This window comes from Carex rostrata, chromosome 13 (assembly GCF_964058835.1).
Source record: "Carex rostrata chromosome 13, lpCarRost1.2, whole genome shotgun sequence".
NCBI classification, from domain to species: domain Eukaryota; kingdom Viridiplantae; phylum Streptophyta; class Magnoliopsida; order Poales; family Cyperaceae; genus Carex; species Carex rostrata.
This window is the reverse complement of record NC_135930.1, coordinates 12,401,857-12,420,616: the sequence shown is the minus strand read 5'-3', so window position 1 is coordinate 12,420,616 and position 18,760 is coordinate 12,401,857. Positions and strand designations below refer to the sequence as shown.

At 36.3% G+C, this 18,760-nt stretch overlaps 1 protein-coding gene across 1 annotated transcript; it reads left to right on the top strand.

The window, feature by feature from the left end:
• Positions 1–17,766: 17,766 nt before the first annotated feature.
• LOC144563937 (uncharacterized) lies at positions 17,767–18,216 on the top strand. Its single transcript, XM_078313393.1, has one exon. The coding sequence runs from the start codon at positions 17,767–17,769 to the stop codon at positions 18,214–18,216; it is 450 nt and encodes a 149-aa protein (XP_078169519.1).
• Positions 18,217–18,760: the final 544 nt, after the last annotated feature.

Here is an 18,760-nt window from a genome sequence, read left to right as displayed (position 1 = left end):
AGATACACAACCTCGCCGAAAAATCAAGCCGAAACGTACCTCACTCATGCATTTTTTGCTCGAGTACATCTCGGCTTAGGGGGCTAATGATAGGCTCATGTAAACAAGGGCCTAAGGAAAACGGGTTTGGGCCATGAATAACCTGGCCAAGGGTTCTCCTAGGAGGCCAGGTCGGGACCAAGAATAAGGCCCTTATCTCTGCAAAGACAGTACTGTTGGGTTTTCGATGGTTCAAACCCATTGATTTAGCTTAAGGTGCGGAAAGAGTAAAACAAAAATTTTTACATCTACCTTAAGCTACAGATTAAATGAATCAAGAAGATCCATTTAATCCTATTTACAAATCTACTCCATAATTGATTTTCTAAAGCTTTAAATCTATTTACCAATTAAATAGATTAAAATAACAATTTATACCTTGTTTCCAAATCACAGTTGGAATGCAGACCGAGCGAGAAGAGCTACACCATGGAAGGAATCGACTCGGAGTATCACACGTGTGATACCTCTATCGGTTATCCACCAGGACTAACCGGAGAGCGGTTTATTTCTTACGCCAGAAATACCGTAAACCGCAGAATTCTGCAGAAACACTATTCACCGAAAAAGGGACAGATTAAATATATTTAAGACTCCAAGTTATTCTGTTTCACTTAAAAAGCAAACAAGAAATACCGCAGAGTTTGCAAAAATATATTTTTCCGAATCTCGTAATAACCGAAATCAGGAAAGAGAGAAATTTCGATTAACGAATTAATCAGATTAACATGTGAATTAGTAAGTTTTCTCTCTACCCTCACCCCTCTATTTATAGTGTTTTGAGGAGGTTCACAAAAGACCGAAATACCCCTCAAAACAAATCTATTTACCAAAAACCCTTGACACCTCATCCTTTAATATGTGAAAAGACCAAAATACCCCTTCCACAGCCTTCCACACTCTTCTCCATGCTTCTACACCCTAAGGTGTCATGCAAGGTGGCATAGGTGTGAAATGACCATTTTGCCCTTAGCCCATTAAGGCATGAATAGTAAAAGGCTTTGATTTTGGGCTTTGACTTTGGGCTTTTAATTTTAATTAAGGCTTTGATTATTTTGGGCTTTTAAACCCATAATTAAAATCCATAATTAACAAATTAAAATCCAAATCAAATATATATAATTATCATATACAATTATATTTCTTTTCGGTTGTTGTTCGGTAACTTTTATACAACGTAACGTGTACGTTTATAAATTAACGATTGTTTCTGCTTGTCATTCTAAATGACATTTATAATTTAATTATATCACGTATAATTAATTATAACCATCTTAATATTAATTATAATCAATTTATAATTAATCAGTAAGATTCTCCGAGTAGCTCCTATATAGTGTGACCCAATAGGATCTGTGTTATGTTGGTAAACAGAGTTAAAACTGTTTTAACTTCTATAATCATGAGTGGTATCTGGCAACACATCATGACCATCCAATTACACAGATGATGCTGTACTGTACAATATCACGATCCAGTAAACTATTTACTTGTGTCAGTTCTTCTGTCTCATAGCTATCAGATCAGTTTCAAGGTAGATGTGTGTCATCCTTGCTAACTGAATCTTTTCTTGATCTTGAGTAGATTATCAAATATAATTACTCTTGTAATTATACCGCATGCAGATAATCTAACTCTACCAAGGGGCCCAGTGATGCTATAGCTCGTATAGAGATACGAGTGACAATAGTACTTTTGGTAGACTATCACTTCCTCAGCTAAGCTATACATATGGGAATGCTACCGTTATGACTGTTTTTTACAGACAGCGGTAGATAGCAATCACACATACATATTTCTCAGTGGGAACGATAAATACCTCATACTTTAGAACGTGAGACTGAATGAAAACATAAATGACACGAACACAATTCTATTTAATGTCTCATTCGGGGTCTGTCAAATACCATGTTCCTAGAACATGTATCTATGTGATTAAAATGACATCTGGTGTCAGGTGGTTTGTAAAACTTAACCATCTTTTAATCCACATACTAACCTTATAGCGGTAATTAGTGTTCCTGCTAATTACCTTGGTCAGTGACCTTTTAAGAGTATATATCATCTATATTACGGAGTTTCACAATTTCAGTCATGAACTCGAAATGATCCATAAATGCAATAATACTCAAGGCAACAAAATGATATATAAATAAACATTCAATTCATGAACAAAGGTTTATGATAATTTATCGTATTATTGACTTCTAGATTATTACAAACTAACAATCTCCCACTTAAGCTAGGAGCCAATCATCGTAGGCTCTACTTATACAAATCTCTAGTATTCTAAAAATCTCGTAGATCTAAAGAAAAACTCATAGCCAGTCTCCTATGTGTCTCAGACCCATAGAGGCAATATGCAGCTGGTGCTTGGCTTGAGGAAGAGGTTTTGTGAGTGGATCAGCTGTGTTGCTGACTGTGTCAACTTTACATATCTTTACATCACCTCTATTTACGATCTCTCGTATCAGGTGAAAACGCCGTAGAACATGCTTGGATTTCGAGTGCGATCTCGATTCTTTGGCCTGAGCTATAGGTTCATTATTGTCACAGTAGAGGTCCACAGGGCCTTGAACACTGGGAACCACTCCAAGTTCGCTAAGGAACTTCTTGATCCAGAAACCCTCTTTAGCTGCCTCGGTGCAGCTATGTACTCTGCTTCGGTGGTTGAGTCTGCTGTAGTCTCTTGCTTTGAACTCTTCCAGCTCACAGCACCACCGTTGAGTATGAACACATACCCAGACTGTGATCTCGAGTCATCACGGTCAGTTTGGAAACTGGCATCAGTGTAACCATTTATTACAAGCTCGGAATCACCACCGTAGACGAGAAACATATCCTTAATTCTTCTCAAGTACTTAAGGATATTCTTTGCAGCAATCCAGTGCTCTTTGCCTGGATTAGCCTGATATCTACTCGTCACACTCAAAGCGTACGAGACATCAGGGCAAGTGCACAACATGGCGTACATGATAGAGCCAATAGCCGAAGCGTATGGTACTCTACTCATAATGCTTCGCTCATCAGTTGTCGAAGGACACTGAGTCTTGCTTAGCTGAACACAATGTGACATTGGCAGGAATCCTCTCTTAGAATCCTGCATGCTGAACCGATTCAGCACTTTGTCAATGTACGTGCATTGACTTAAACTTATAAGTCTATTTGATCTATCTCGGTATATCTTTATGCCTAGTATATAGACAGCCTCGCCCAAGTCCTTCATTGAAAAGACTTTCTTCAACGAAGACTTGGCTTGTTGCAAAAGAGGAATATCATTTCCCATTAGTAGTATGTCATCTACATATAGGATAAGAAAAGCGATGGCACTCCCACTAGTCTTTCTGTATACACATGGTTCTTCTTCGCATCTGACGAAGTCAAGCTTTTTGACTTCTTCGTCAAATCGAAGATTCCAACTCTGTGATGCTTGCTTCAGTCCATAAATGGACTTAAGAAGCTTGCATACCTTTCCAGCATTCTTTGAATCTTCAAAACCCTCAGGCTGTGTCATGTACACATCCTCTTCTAAATTTCCATTTAAGAAGGCGGTTTTGACATCCATTTGCCATATTTCATAATCATGAAATGCGGCAATTGCTAGGAGTATCCGAATTGACTTAAACATAGCCACAGGCGAAAAGGTTTCATCATAATCTACACCGAGAATCTGTTTAAAACATTTCGCTACTAGCCGTGCTTTGTATATAGTCATCTTACCATTCATGTCTGTTTTCACTTTGAAAACCCACTTGTTAGCTATGGGTTTTGCCCCATCAGGTGGTACAACTAGGTTCCAGACCGTGTTGTCATACATGGATTGTATTTCGGATCTCATGGCCTCCAGCCATTTATCAGAGTCGGGTCTATCCATTGCTTCCGCATAGGTCAAAGGATCTTCAGTGTCATAGACTGAAATCTCGTGCAGTCCCAAGTACCTTTCAGGTGCATGGACTACTCTTGTTGACCTACGTAGCACTTGTTCTTCAGGCTGTTGAACTTGATCCACAACGGTCTGCGGATCTAGTTCTTCTTCAACTTGCGTTGAAGTACTTGAGCTCGGGACTAGAAGCTCATCCACAGCTACTTGTGGGTTTGGTACTTCCAGATGCTCATCAGCCGGAAAATCAAGAGGTGGGTTAATCTGATCTAGTTCAGATATTGTATTGTGTGATGTATCTTGAATTTCTTCAAGTATTACATTACTCCCACTACTTCTTTTTGCAAGAAACTCGTTCTCCAAAAATATACCAAGACGAGCAACAACTATTTTGTTCTCTGATGAACCATATATTAACGCATTATTTGACACATGGTTGACCCAAAATTTACCTTAATCATCATGTTTTGTTGCATTTTATCTATCATTTCGTTTAATTTTAGTCAATGTTAGTCAAGACAAAAGATACTGCGCAAGTTGTTAATTATTGCAGAATTGGAGCATGTGCACAAAAGATCCAAGCCGAATGGAGAAACAAATGGAGGAAATAATCTTTTCTTCCGAAATTAAATCTTTTTATTTGGCTAATTTCACTTGGCGCAGATTTGGTTTCCAAATATTAATTGAGGTGCATGGCTGGCTGATTGAGCCGAATTAATTTGTTACCAAAATTTGATGGAAGAAAAAAACAAAAAAGGCACTTGGATATATTAAGCGCTGGTAGGAATCAAAGGGCATCAGGTCACTTTTGCATTTTCTTGACTTTGGCATTTTTTTTTTATCTTTGCACTTTAATTTTTGAGAGAGGATTCGGCCAGAAGAAAAGAATTGAAGAGAAGGGAATTCGTCCAGAGGCAGACCGAAGCAAAGGAGCAATACTGGATCTAAGGGAGTCCTTATTCTCTTTTTCTTTTATTTTTCTGATTTCAATGGAAGCAAATATGACTTGTGTTTGTGTTGAAATTATGCTTGGCTAAACATTTTATCTAGGGATATGGGAGTAACTTGATACTTTTGTTATGTTAATTTAATTGTTTGAATTTTATTTGTGGTTGTGATATTGATTTGTTTATGAATGCTTGCTTGGTTTGTTTAATTATTTCTTATTTTATTAAGGGATCCGCTAATAATAAATTGAGACCAAAAGGAGAAATTTATATTAGAAGTACTTTTTAAAATAGTCATAGTTATACAAATAATATTAGGTGAATTTGGTGATGGGCCGAAAGGAGAAATTGAATTGCTAGAACAACATAAACAAACTTAAGTACTCGGAGCTACGAAAGTAGTCCAAAAGGCTTTTGGGGAAAAACACGGGTTATCAAATAGCTTAATGGCTTTAGATTAAAACTGGTAAGCCACGAACGTAGGAGACCTATTTAATCTAGATACGGTGCGAAGCCACGAAAGTGGATAAACATCTACTTTAGAATAACACCTCCTCAATAATTGCAACCCAAATATTATAAAAACAATTAGAAATACATAATTAAAGGTATCATAGTGAAACCATAACCCTAGATATCCATTCTCTCTGATTTTTCTCGTTATTTACTGTTTCTGGAGTTCAATCTGCATTCTGTTGCATTTAGATAATTCAATCTGCATTCTGTCTGGAATTCAGGCTGAGTTTCTGGAATTTAGACTGCATTAGTTTATAATTCATTCTGCATTTAGTTAATTCATTCAGCATTTTTATAATTTAGTTTAAAAGAAAACCACTCAATATTTGCTTGTCTAGATTACTGAAAACCGGAAGACCAGTACTTGCATTACCTCTCTGTGGTTCGATACCCAAATTACTAAGCGATAAGGTCATGCGCTTGTGACCAAATTGTATTAGGATTAGGGATTAAATTGATAAGCTACCAAAATACCATCATTCTCGGATTGGTAATAGAAGTAATATCCTTTCGTTTCCTTAGGATACCCTACGAAAAAACATTTGTCAACTTTGGGATCAAGTTTGCCAGACGACGGACGTTTGACAAATATTTCGCAACCCCATATTTTAAGATAAGACATATTTGGGAGTTTCCCAAACCATAACTCGTATGGAGTCTTTTCTACTGACTTTGATGGAACCATGTTTATTGTTCGTGCAGCAGTTTCTAGTGCGTGCCCCCAAAAGGTTTTCGGAAGAGTGGCTTCACTCATCATGGAATGAACCATGTCTAACAGAGTTCGATTCCGTCTCTCAGAAACACCATTCCATTGTGGTGTCCCCGGAGGTGTGAGCTGTGAGACTATCCCACATTCTTTTAAGTACTCTTTAAACTCAAAACTCAAGTATTCGCCTCCACGGTCAAAACGTAGAGCCTTAATACTTTTGTTCAATTGATTTTCTACTTCAGTCTTGAATTCTTTAAACTTGTCAAAGGATTCAGACTTATGTCTCATCAAGTAGACATAACCGTATCTACTGCAATCATCAGTAAATGTGATAAAGTAAGAAAAATCATTTCTTGTACAAGTACTCATAGGTCCACATACATCCGTGTGTATAAGGCCTAATAAGTCACTTGCCTTTTTGCCCTTTTTGGAGAAAGGCGCTTTGGTCATTTTTCCTCGTATACAAGATTCGCATATGTCAATTGATTCCAGATCAAATTTACCAAGAAGTCCATTTTTATGTAACTTCTTAATGCGATTCTCATTTATATGACCAAGGCGATAATGCCACATGTAAGTCGTGCTTTCATGTGATGCTTTGAGTCGTTTGTTATTTATGTTAAATACGGGTTTGTCCATTTCCAGCATATAAAGACCATTCATCATAAAAGAAGATCCATAATATACCTCATTCTTATAAATAGAACATCTATTGTCTTTTATAACGAAAGAGAAACCATTCATCTCTAAACATGAGATTGAAATGATGTTTCTGGAAATGCTAGGAACAAAATATACATTTTCTAGTTCCATTACAAGCCCGCTGGGTAGACACAACTCTATATTACCAGCTGTTACGGCTACAACTCGTGCTCCATTTCCAACTTGGAGTTGTATCTCCTTGTTATGTAGTTTCCTCCTATTTTTCAGTGCTTGCACATTTGAACAAATATGAGCACATGATCCGGTATCCAGTACCCAATCATTAATAGAGGTTGCAACGTTAACTTCAATAAGATTGATACCAGAAACTGAAATTTCTGAGACTCGCCCAGATTTCAGAACTTCCAGATCCTTCAGGCAGTCTCTCTTCCAATGACTTTTGCTTTTGCTGAAATAGCAGTCAAAGTTAGCAGAAACTTTTATCTTGGGAGAGTTCGTTCCTAGAACCAACTTCCCTTTGCCTTTGTACTTCGGAGCCACCTTCTTTGGGGCTTTCTTTATCTTCCTCCCACCTTCTTGGATTATGAGGACATGAGAGCTATTCTCAATGTCTTTATCAGTGATCCTCAGCATCCCTTGGGGCTCCTGCAAGCTCTTATCCAACTCTTGCTTATGGGAGTTCACAATGAACTCTGAATAGCTGGGAGGAAATGAGTTCAGGATAAGCTTATCCAACTCCTGCGTGCTCTTATCCAACTCCTGCAAGCTCTTATCCAACTCGTGGCTCCACGGACAGTTAAGCTTCTCCAGTTTCTCATCATCGCTTGTCATACGAAGTGTGTGAGTACTGACAGAGCTGCTCTCTACTATTTCAGCAGGGACCGGTGTATTTCGGATATATTCCCTTTTCTCACGTGTTTGTTTTTCGAGCAGGGAGCGTAGAGAGAAGGACGTTTCTTTAGCCATATTTCTACAACATTTTTAAAAGTAAAGATTTTAGCTTTGTTCATCTAACGTTTTATTCAATAATAAAACTCCCACTGCAAATTTGTTCTATTCCCGTTTTGCAGTAGGACCAAGATCCATGTTTTCACCAATAACCAAGGCAGTGTATGCATATCATGGCTATCAGTTATCTTAGGTAAGCAAACTTGCTAATCACATCTCTTTGCGATTCTTGGTTTCGTTAAAACATCACGTGTATTTAACGAAAACTTTGTCCCAAGCCCAAAACTATTTTGGAAATCATTGGTAAGTAACCTCACTCTATTTGGTTTGATATGTCGGACATAACCCTCGACCACCAAAGGTAAAAGGCGATGTGTACTGAGTAGTTTAATCATCAACCAATGAACAATGGTTTGAGGAGGATAGAGTAGGAAGGGCATACTACTTAATATTTAATGGGTTGGTGTTTATGCTTAACAGTGCCAGCAATTTCCAAAGGGGTATGTCAGAAAGAACGACTAATGTGATTCTATTCGTATCTTTATAGCGACTTCTTTCATATGCTTCATTAAGCAATTATGGAAAGGAAGTCTTGAATACCGAATGTGATCTCCATTTCTTTTCTTAGCTTATGTCAGAAAGAACGACTAATGTGATTCTATTCGTATCTTTATAGCGACCTCTTTCATATGCTTCATTAAGCAGTCGTGGAAAGGAAGTCTAAAATATCGAATGTGATCCCCATTACTTTCTTTTCTTAGCATATGTTTAGAATGACTAAATGTGATTCTATTCGTATCTTTATAACGACCTATTTCATATGCTTCATTAAGCAGTCGTGGAAAGGAAGTCTTTGAATACGAAATGTGATCTCCATTAGTTTTTGTTCTTATTAGTACCTCTTTGATACGCTTAGCTTTGTTAAGCAGTCAGTTCTTGTAACTGACTTTGGACATTCTTATGGACACGTGAAAGTCGTCTGCCAGAAAGACAACGGTGAGTTCCTTCACAAATCTTTCTTTGACATCACGTTCTTTCACGGTTCCTTGAAAGCGATAAATCTAATTTATTCATTTCATATCAAAGCAGTAAATCTAATTTACTTATACACAGGACCAAGTCGGGTATATAATTTATCAGTTCCTAATTCTTTATTTTGCAGCTATGCTCAGTTCTTTATTCTATACCGTTTAAAGCATATAAACAGTTTACATGTTTAAAACAGATATTCTTTTCGGTCCATAAAGCAATTTAGTAACGTGACAAAGTTCCTTTTCGGCCAGCCATTAGGACATGTAAAAGGGGCCCCCAGGAAAGATTGGGGTCACGAGGACCGCTTAGACTCAATCTTTCCTAGACAGAACTATCTCTTTTACGGTGTGGAAATGACAGTTCTTACTAAGGTACTTTATTGCTTCATCACATTCTTCAATGAGCTTTATTTTTCCGAAGGTTTTCGAAAAGGCGAAAGATTTACACTAAATTTTGCCATTTCAAAAGCGTTAAAGCAATTTGGTAACGTGACAAAGTTCCTTTTCGGCCAGCCATTAGGACGTGTAAAAGGGGCTCCCAGGAAAGATCGGGGTCACGAGGACCGCTTAGGCTCAATCTTTCCTAGACAGAACCATTTCTTTTACGGTGTGGAAATGACAGCTCTTACTAAGGTACTTTATTGCTTCATCACATTCTTCGATGAACTTTAACGCAATCAAAAGTTTTGAAACTGAAAATATAAACAAAGCATAAAGAAAGCGTAAATCTAATTTAACTTTCTTAGTCGGTAAAACCGAACTAAGAAAATCTCATTTCTAATCGGTTTTGGACTTGTGCTGCAAATGTAAGAATTTAAACCGATACGGGGTATATGCACCTTATTTGCATAAGTTATAACTTTTAGAAAATCAATCAGCGGGAGAGCCTTGTGCTCTGATACCACTGTTAGGTTTTCGATGGTTCAAACCCATTGATTTAGCTTAAGGTGCGGAAAGAGTAAAACAAAAATTTTTACATCTACCTTAAGCTACGGATTAAATGAATCAAGAAGATCCATTTAATCCTATTTACATATCTACTCCATAATTGATTTTCTAAAGCTTTAAATCTATTTACCAATTAAATATATTAATATAACAATTTATACCTTGTTTTCAAATCACAGTTGGAATGCAGACCGAGCGAGAAGAGCTACACCAGGGAAGGAATCGACTCGGAGTATCACACGTGTGATACCTCTATCGGTTATCCACCAGGACTAACCGGAGAGTGGTTTATTTTTTCTGCCAGAAATACCGTAAACCGCGGAATTCTACAGAAACATTATTCACCGAAAAAGGGACAGATTAAATATATTTAAAACTCCAAGTTATTCCGTTTCACTTAAAAAGAAAAACAAGAAATACCGCAGAGTTTGCAAAAATATATTTTTCCGAAGATGTGTGTCATCCTTGCTAACTGAATCTTTTCTTGATCTTGAGTAGATTATCAAATATAATTACTCTTGTAATTATACCGCATGCAGATAATCTAACTCTACCAAGGGGCCCAGTGATGCTATAGCTCGTATAGAGATACGAGTGACAATAGTACTTTTGGTAGACTATCACTTCCTCAGCTAAGCTATACATATGGGAATGCTACCGTTATGACTGCTTTTTACGGACAGCGGTAGATAGCAATCACACATACATATTTCTCAGTGGGAACGATAAATACCTCATACTTTAGAACGTGAGACTGAATGAAAACATAAATGACACAAACACAATTCTATTTAATGTCTCATTCGGGGTCTATCAAATACCATGTTCCTAGAACATGTATCTATGTGATTAAAATGACATCTGGTGTCAGGTGGTTTGTAAAACTTAACCATCTTTTAATCCACATACTAACCTTATAACGGTAATTAGTGTTCCTGCTAATTACCTTGGTCAGTGACCTTTTAAGAGTATATATCATCTATATTACGGAGTTTCACAATTTCAGTCATGAACTCGAAATGATCCATAAATGCAATAATACTCAAGGCAACAAAATGATATATAAATAAACATTCAATTCATGAACAAAGGTTTATGATAATTTATCGTATTATTGACTTCTAGATTATTACAAACTAACAAGTACGACCCGAGACAAGAAAGCCCAGGCCTGAGCCGATAGAGGCCCATCTCGGCATGGCCAACCCGTGACGCTCCAGGAGAGCCATGAGAGACAGTTACGCAACCCAAAACCGTCCTCGTACTGTCCCTGACAACTTTGACAACACGGAATGGTTGTCGGAGAGTCACTTATATAAGCCCCAAATCCCGAGATATTCGGGGTTGGACCTAAAAATAATAGAAGGTGCGAAGAGGTTAGAGTAAGAGTACCTTGACAATTACTCTAAGTCATCCCGCCGAGACTCGTACCGGTTTTTCCCCAAACCGGGACGAGTTCCCCTCCCGAAATAACCAAGCCGTACGGTCTCGTCCTCTAGGACTTGATCCGTATCACTAATGCATATGTGTGTGTGTGTGTGTGTGTGTGTGTGTGTGTGGAAATAAATCTGTTGTGATTCTTCAGGGATCGCAGGACCCTGTTATTCTAAATCCATTCATTTATCTGTCTAGAGATTCGTGCATAAAAAATAAGTGTTGTTAAAATTTGTGCATTCCAAAAAATAAAAGTTAGAATTGAAATAACAGGATCCTGCGATCCCGGAAGAATCACACCAGATTTATTTTTATATATATATAGAACCCAATAAGTTAGTTTCGCAACTTTTCAACCAAAACCTTTTTAGTTGAGCCTTTTGAACTGCACCTGGCGCTAATTGCACCTACATATTCAACCGCAACTATATATTCAGAGAGTGTAGAAATTTTTTTACCTTAATTCATACTACCTAATACGGTTTAATCTATATTTAATTTCAGAAATTAACATATTGATCTCGGCCGAATAATTTAATGTGCATGTGGCTTGTAGAACATTTCCTACATGTAATGCATGAGATCCCTTTAAGATTCGTGCTAATATATAACAAATGGACGAGATTAATTTATACTAAAAAACTGGGATATATACCTTAGGGTGATATGAATTCCGTTGGTTAATTGGATTCCTTTGGATTTGAGATAGATAATTAATTCGGCACTTTGGCATCCATTCAATGCATTAATTACTACAGGGAGGGGACTATTTATAAAATCCAGAAATTAAACCAAAGTATTACAGACTGCAGTAAACAGCGAGGCGTTCCGGATCTGGTCGGACCGGAACTGGTGCAAGGCCAGACAATATCACATTATCAACATATATAATTTTTTTCTTTTCTTTTTTCAATTAATAATCGTAACATAATCCGTATCCGAATCCGGATAGTGAAACTGTGAAATTTTTTTGTTTTTTTTTCTGGATTTGACTGTTCTCATCCATCTCATCATCCCTATTCCCAACACCACCAAAGGAAGACTGCTACTTTGTCCTTTCTCACAAGTCGTATATAGTAACCTAAATATGAATATGCCTTCCAAACTAATGGCTAGGTATATATATATATATATATATATATATATATATATATATATTGTAGATGCCAACGCCATCTATATATATATCCATGGAGTACGGCTAACGCGCTTCCTCTAGCATATGGGCCGAAATGCTTCCTGTAGAAATTTGAAATTTCAAAATCCAAAAAGTCGATCTGAACCGTTCATCTCCTTCTCCATATTAATATCTGCTTGGAGACCAAATTTTACATTTTTCTGAAATTTTTTACTATTTATTAAGCCACTTTGAAAATCGCTGATCCAATGGTTTTACTGTTTTGTTAAGCCACCGTTGGATCAGTGATTTTCAAAGTGGCTTAATAAATAGTAAAAAAATTTAGAAAAATGTAAAATTTGGTCTCCAAGAAGATATTAATATGGAGAAGGAGATGAACGGTTCAGATCGACTTTTTGGATTTTGAAATTTCAAATTTCCACCGGAAGCATTTCGGCTCATATGCTAGAGGAAGCGTGTTAGCCATACTCTATATCCATGCATATATATATATATGTCCATCCATCAGAGATCAGACCAACGGCACGAGCAAGCATTATTCAATTCACATCTGAAATTCTGAACCGATCAGTATCCCTGCTCTTGTTGGCATCAATAATATCGATCACCAGTTCAGTGAACAGTTCATGCATGTATCTGCCCTTTTCAGCCCTTGTTAGTGTCCAATAGCAACCCTATAATATTTATCAATATGTATGTTTTAGTCAACTGGATCGAGCACCTTATGAATACAAATATTAATTAGATTCCGCACTAAACAGTTCATCTTTCTATTGGACTAAAACAAATTGTCTGCAGTAACTCAAATTTCAACTTAATTTCTACGCACCGATCGACCGGATTAATTGGTTACAATTTTTTACTGGACGGTCGATCGATCGAGATTTTAAACCAAATATATATATGAGGTAATGCAAATTAAGAATACAGACTCCCAAAACCCTTACGTCCTCTCGTCATCATATTTGATCTGAACCATTCAATATAATCTCAACCGTTCAAATACTTCTGCACGAATCTCAAAGCTCAAATAATACTAGGATAACGAATCTGAGCCGAAATAGGATAACGAATCTGAGCCACCAGATCCAGATCATTTACTAATTTTGTGAATTACACCTAAATTAGCATGCTTGTTTAATTCATTTACAAAAAAAAAAAACTCATGTAATAAAATGGAGAATTCAAAATCACGTACTTACTCCTCTAAAATTCATAATATAAATATTTTCTCTTTTAAATTACATATTTATTGCCTTTTTACTGATACTAATTTTAACTTTCATGAAAAATAAATATGTATATAGCATATGTATAACACAGAATCATACCCCAGATTTTAACCGTCCAAATCGAGCGTGATTATAATAACATCATTGCACGTTATCTTGGCCCGTCAACCTATGTTGCCAATAGAAAGAAAACAAAATAACAAAACGGAGTTAGCTACAAATTTCAGTAACCAGTTATTTAACGACACGCAACTCTCTAATTGGCTTAATATAACAACCATTCAAACAGACTAGATTAATTCACACAAATATATATCAAATTATATATGCATATTTAACCGGCGATAGCACGTTGGTCTAAATTATCCGTAAAACAAGTCACATCATTTTCAACTATCGAACTCGACTGCAACTAGCATTCCCTGCATATTGGTTCCGACCACAACTAGCAGCCCCCGTGTATTGGACAAATCAAATTCCAAGTTCAAACCGCTATCATATTAAATATGTCATGATAATCCAATATGGAATACCAATATTCACATCAATCATACAAAAAGAAAATACAAATTATAGAGAAGTCTGACTACTTGATAACGAAATATTTGAAATTACAAATTGAATTGTAATGATGGTTCATAATCAATGTGATGCGACGTAGTCAGAATTTGAATCGGACAACAAAATCGAATATCAATATATGTGATGATAAATTATTTTTATTTCTTTCTATCTGTCTTTTTTTTCTCACTTTTCTATTTGGTTTATGTTGGATCCTTTTTTTCCCGAAGAGAATGAGAGAGAGAGAAGCGATTAATTAAAAGAGGTTATGGATCAGTGAGGCGCCTCTTGATTATTTTTTTTTTTTTTTTTTATTCTACAGGAGAAAACTGATTTTATAGAGGTTACGGGGTTGAAAAGGGTGCCACGCTGGCATATATATATACAATCTAAACCTTAAAATATATAACTATTACTGGATTTTTTTAAATAGAAATAATTTTAAATCTTTCAACAGAACCAGCACAATTTGCTTGGATTTTAAAAAAATAGTCTCCACTAGAGATCGGTGGAGTAATTTGTACACCCGACCACAGTCTCGCCACAGAAGATCCCTCATCTATACCTCCACCAGTGGAGGCTTGATTTCCAAATATTCCAACCGACGGCTCATCTCTCTCCCTTTCCTCTCCTTCCTCTGAATTTTTCTTCTCCAAACCGAACTCTTTTTCTTTTTCTTTTATCCTCTCAATATACTCAACCATTTCTCCATCCAATTATTTTAAAAAATTTGGATTGTCTAAGAGAATTAGAAACTCTTCAGATCTACAATTTTTACAAGGTAAAAATCCTTTTTTTATTTTTTTTTATTTTTTTCTGAATTAAAATGAATAACTAATTTAATTTAGTTTGTTTAGTATATTTAGATTGTTTTTGTGAAGTGTAGTGTTAAATTAGTACTTTGTGTAATTTAGTGTTGATTTGGAGTATACTTAGTAATTTAGTGGTAATGTAGTATTTATTTAGAGTTTATTTGAAGTTAATTTAGTGTAATGTAGTACTAATGTAGTGTTAATTTAGAGTTTATTTGATGTTAATTTAGTATATATGTAGTATAAATTTGTGTAATTAAGTGTTCATATAGTATAATGTAACTTTTAGTAATATGTATTATAATTTGTGTAAAACTAGATGAATGTGAAGTCTATTATTAAAATCAAAATTAGATGATATGTTCTTTACATATAGTTAAATTTTGATTATTATAGCCATATGCTTGAAAAAAATGTTTGTTTATATAATTATGTGTGATGACTCTCATCAGTTGCAAAAATATTTGTTTATCAAATTTTCTAACAGAGTCAATGGATAATTTGGATTATCCAGAGTTGTTGAAATTAGCACCAGAGAACCACAGGGTATGGCAAGTTCGTGATATGGTAATGTTGATTATATTTATGTTGTACCCTAAAATATTGCTAAATTAATAAATAGGAAATTGGCAATGCTTAAATACTTGGAAAAATGCCAAATATGCATGAAGGCTCTCCAAGATGAATGAGAAATAGCATGTTATGATTCATGATAATATTCTACATGCAAAACCATGAATTTTGATATATTATACAGATTCCAACTCAAAATGGTTGAAGAGTTATGAATTTTCAAAGATTTTGATAACATGGCAACCTCTGATTGGTGCCACACGTCTCTGGGTACCCATAGCATTTACCCTAACCACTTTGTGTGCAAATTGAAGCATCAGAGCAATATTGTAAACCCTGGGCCCACTGGTCAGTGGATTAAAGGAAATTTCACTGAGTTAAGAATTTGAGTAGACCCAGAGCATAGTAAATAAACATGTGAACCAAGATAACAATGGTTCGGTTCAGAGTGCACCATGTCCAGCTAAAGATAAGCTTGATTAAAACTACAGCGCTTCAGCGCATCTTGATCCCTTCAAGGCATATGCACTCGGTGCTCTGTGCACCATGAACAAGCCTATACACGGATCATGCTACACCGAGTTCAAACAAGAAAGAGAAAGAATCGTAGAGGGAGAGCTGGCATGTGGACCCCACCCGGCAGCCTCTCATCTCCTCTCTTCTTCCTTCCTTTTCCTCTCCGGCAACTGAGCAATCAAAATATGGAGAAATTAGAAGAGGAATTGATAAATTGAGAACATGAATGAGTTTCTCACCTATAGACGACGACCTTTGAACGGTCAATTTGACAGAAAATGGTCTCAAATGGCCTAAACTCAAGGCACCCAAGTAATAGGGTTTATGAAATTGAGAATAATGGGAATGAATCAGAGCTCTCTGGATGTTTAAAATGGATCGTTAGAGGTTCAATAAAGCTACTAATAAGCTGTAATCAATGGATATGCACGGATTAAACCCGAATGGTATACTGACACCACTGTTCATATAAAAGAGAGGTGTAATTAATCCCAAATGCAAAATTGGCAACTAAAATGGTCCAATACTCCCCTGATATGCTATACATGCAATGTGGCACTTCATTAAGAGTTAAAGGACAATTGAATGAGAATGGTCCATGCTACACCAACTTCATTCAATGCATAAAGCACCAATGCCCTAACAGTTGTTGGCTTTTGGGAGTCCTCGACTTATCTGTTTGACTAGATTTACAAAACATACATAATTATATTTTACAGTTTTCCCCTTGAGTATCTGTGCAGGTTCATTACAAGTGAAGGAATAGTAATTACACATCAAGGATGAATTAATACACTGCAATACAACATCATGGATGTGGTCATGAAGGCACGAGACACTGGATAGCAAAAGCATTAACTCAAGATTAAGGATAATATATATGTAAGATTGGTAAAATAAGCTTGAGATTGACTTAAGTGAGGTCTACAGTTGTCACGGTCCAGTGACTGTGATAACAGAATAAATAAATCCAGTACAAATCCCGTGACGCATAAAATAGGTTTTAGCGTCACCGAACGCTAATCCTTCCAGAGGATTTCTGTGGTGGGAACCGTTGTAACGGTCATCTACCATTATCAATAGTGACCACCATTATACTCCAAACCACTCCGATTGACCTACCGTAGTAATAGTCCCATGTACCGTTACAACGGTCAGCACCACTTACTTCGTTTTTATCAGCTCTCTATAAATAGAAGCTATACCAAGGTTTGGAGTATCACTCTAGTCGCCTCCAACTTCAGTATTTCGTATTTACAGATCTAGAGAAAGCCGTTGTTGCTTGTGCACTCCAACTTCAATATACACAATCAATCTCAAGCTTATTCAATCAATCAACCAACTCCTAGAGTGATCCTGCGTGATTAAATCATTTACTACTTCGAGCCTTGTGCTCATCTTGCAACTCTTGAAGTCCTTACGACTCGGGTTGTTCTGTTAGGGCCTTGTGACTTCCCAGAAGAATTGTAAGGGCTCACCGATTCCACCTTATACTCCTTTCTCATTGGGTAAAGAAAGATGAGCCATCTAGAAGGTCGCAAGCCCCGGAGACGTAGGCGTTAATACTGAACTCTGTAAACAACTCTCGTGTCAAGTGTCTCTAAACTCTACTATTTACTTTACATTTAGTTTAGGACAAAGTTATTCTAGTTTCCGCCAAAAATAACTTATAGACACGCTAGATTATGATTACTTAGACCAAAAATATAAAAAAGCCTATTCAGCCCCCTCTTGGTGCCTTTGGGACCAACAAGTGGTATGAGAGCCAGGTTGATCAAATTAAGATACACTTAATTTGATTATTGTATTAGTTCCTATAATGGCACTAATCAACCATGTACGAGAACCAACAAAGTTAACCAACTCAACCAGGAATTTTAGTTGCTGGAAAAAACAAATGATAAACTATTTAAATGTAATTGACCTTTGGGATATTGTTGTTATTGGATATACCCCCAGCTCCAAAGAAAATTCCACTGAACTGACAGATGAATCAAAAGCAAATAAGAGGGTAAATGATAATGCAGTGAATATTATATATAGTTCTGTTGATGAATCTGTGTCAATGATCTTTGGTGATATGACCATTGCCAAGGATATGTGGGATGCCATAGTTTATAAATTTGAAGGGAATTCCCAAATAAAACAAACCAAGCTTACTGGCCTAGAAACTACATTTGAAACTTTTGATATTTGGGAAAATGAATCAATAGAGGATATGCACAATAGAATGCTACAAATACAAAATGAATTTGTAAAATTGGGATAACCCCTATCTAACAGTAAAGTTGTAGAAAAGTTACTGCGAGTATTGCTTAGGAAACCAAGATGGGTATCGATGGTAAGTGCTTTCCAAGTTCTATGAAGAGTGCAAACCTTCTCTCTATAAGAGCTCTTCGCACATCTTCAAAGTTGTGAAGAGAAGCTAAAGCAATCCGCAGAGCCAGAATACAAACTTAAGAACATTGCTCTTAATGCACAAAAACAAACATTCCAATCAAGTAAAACCTATCGTTACCACGGTTAATTGATCGTTGTAACGGTCCCCAACGGCAGACCAAAATTTGGATTGATTGCCTTCCAGTTTTTGTCATATTTCCCTCTCCAAAACCTTTTGATTCTTAATTGATTGATTACCTTTCAAAAAAAATATTTCCAATTCCAAAACTTTGTGTATTTCACAATTATAAATTGATATATTCCTTAATCTATATCTGGTTGCCATATAATCAAAGATGTTTAGCCCTAATTGCTTTTCCTATTTAAGCACATCTTGGAATACACATTTCACATCTTCACTATTATCTCCCTTC

Coding starts and splice junctions, on each gene's coding strand:
- LOC144563937 (XM_078313393.1), top strand. CDS start 17,767: ATGGCACTAATCAACCATGTACGAGAACCAACAAAGTTAACCAACTCA.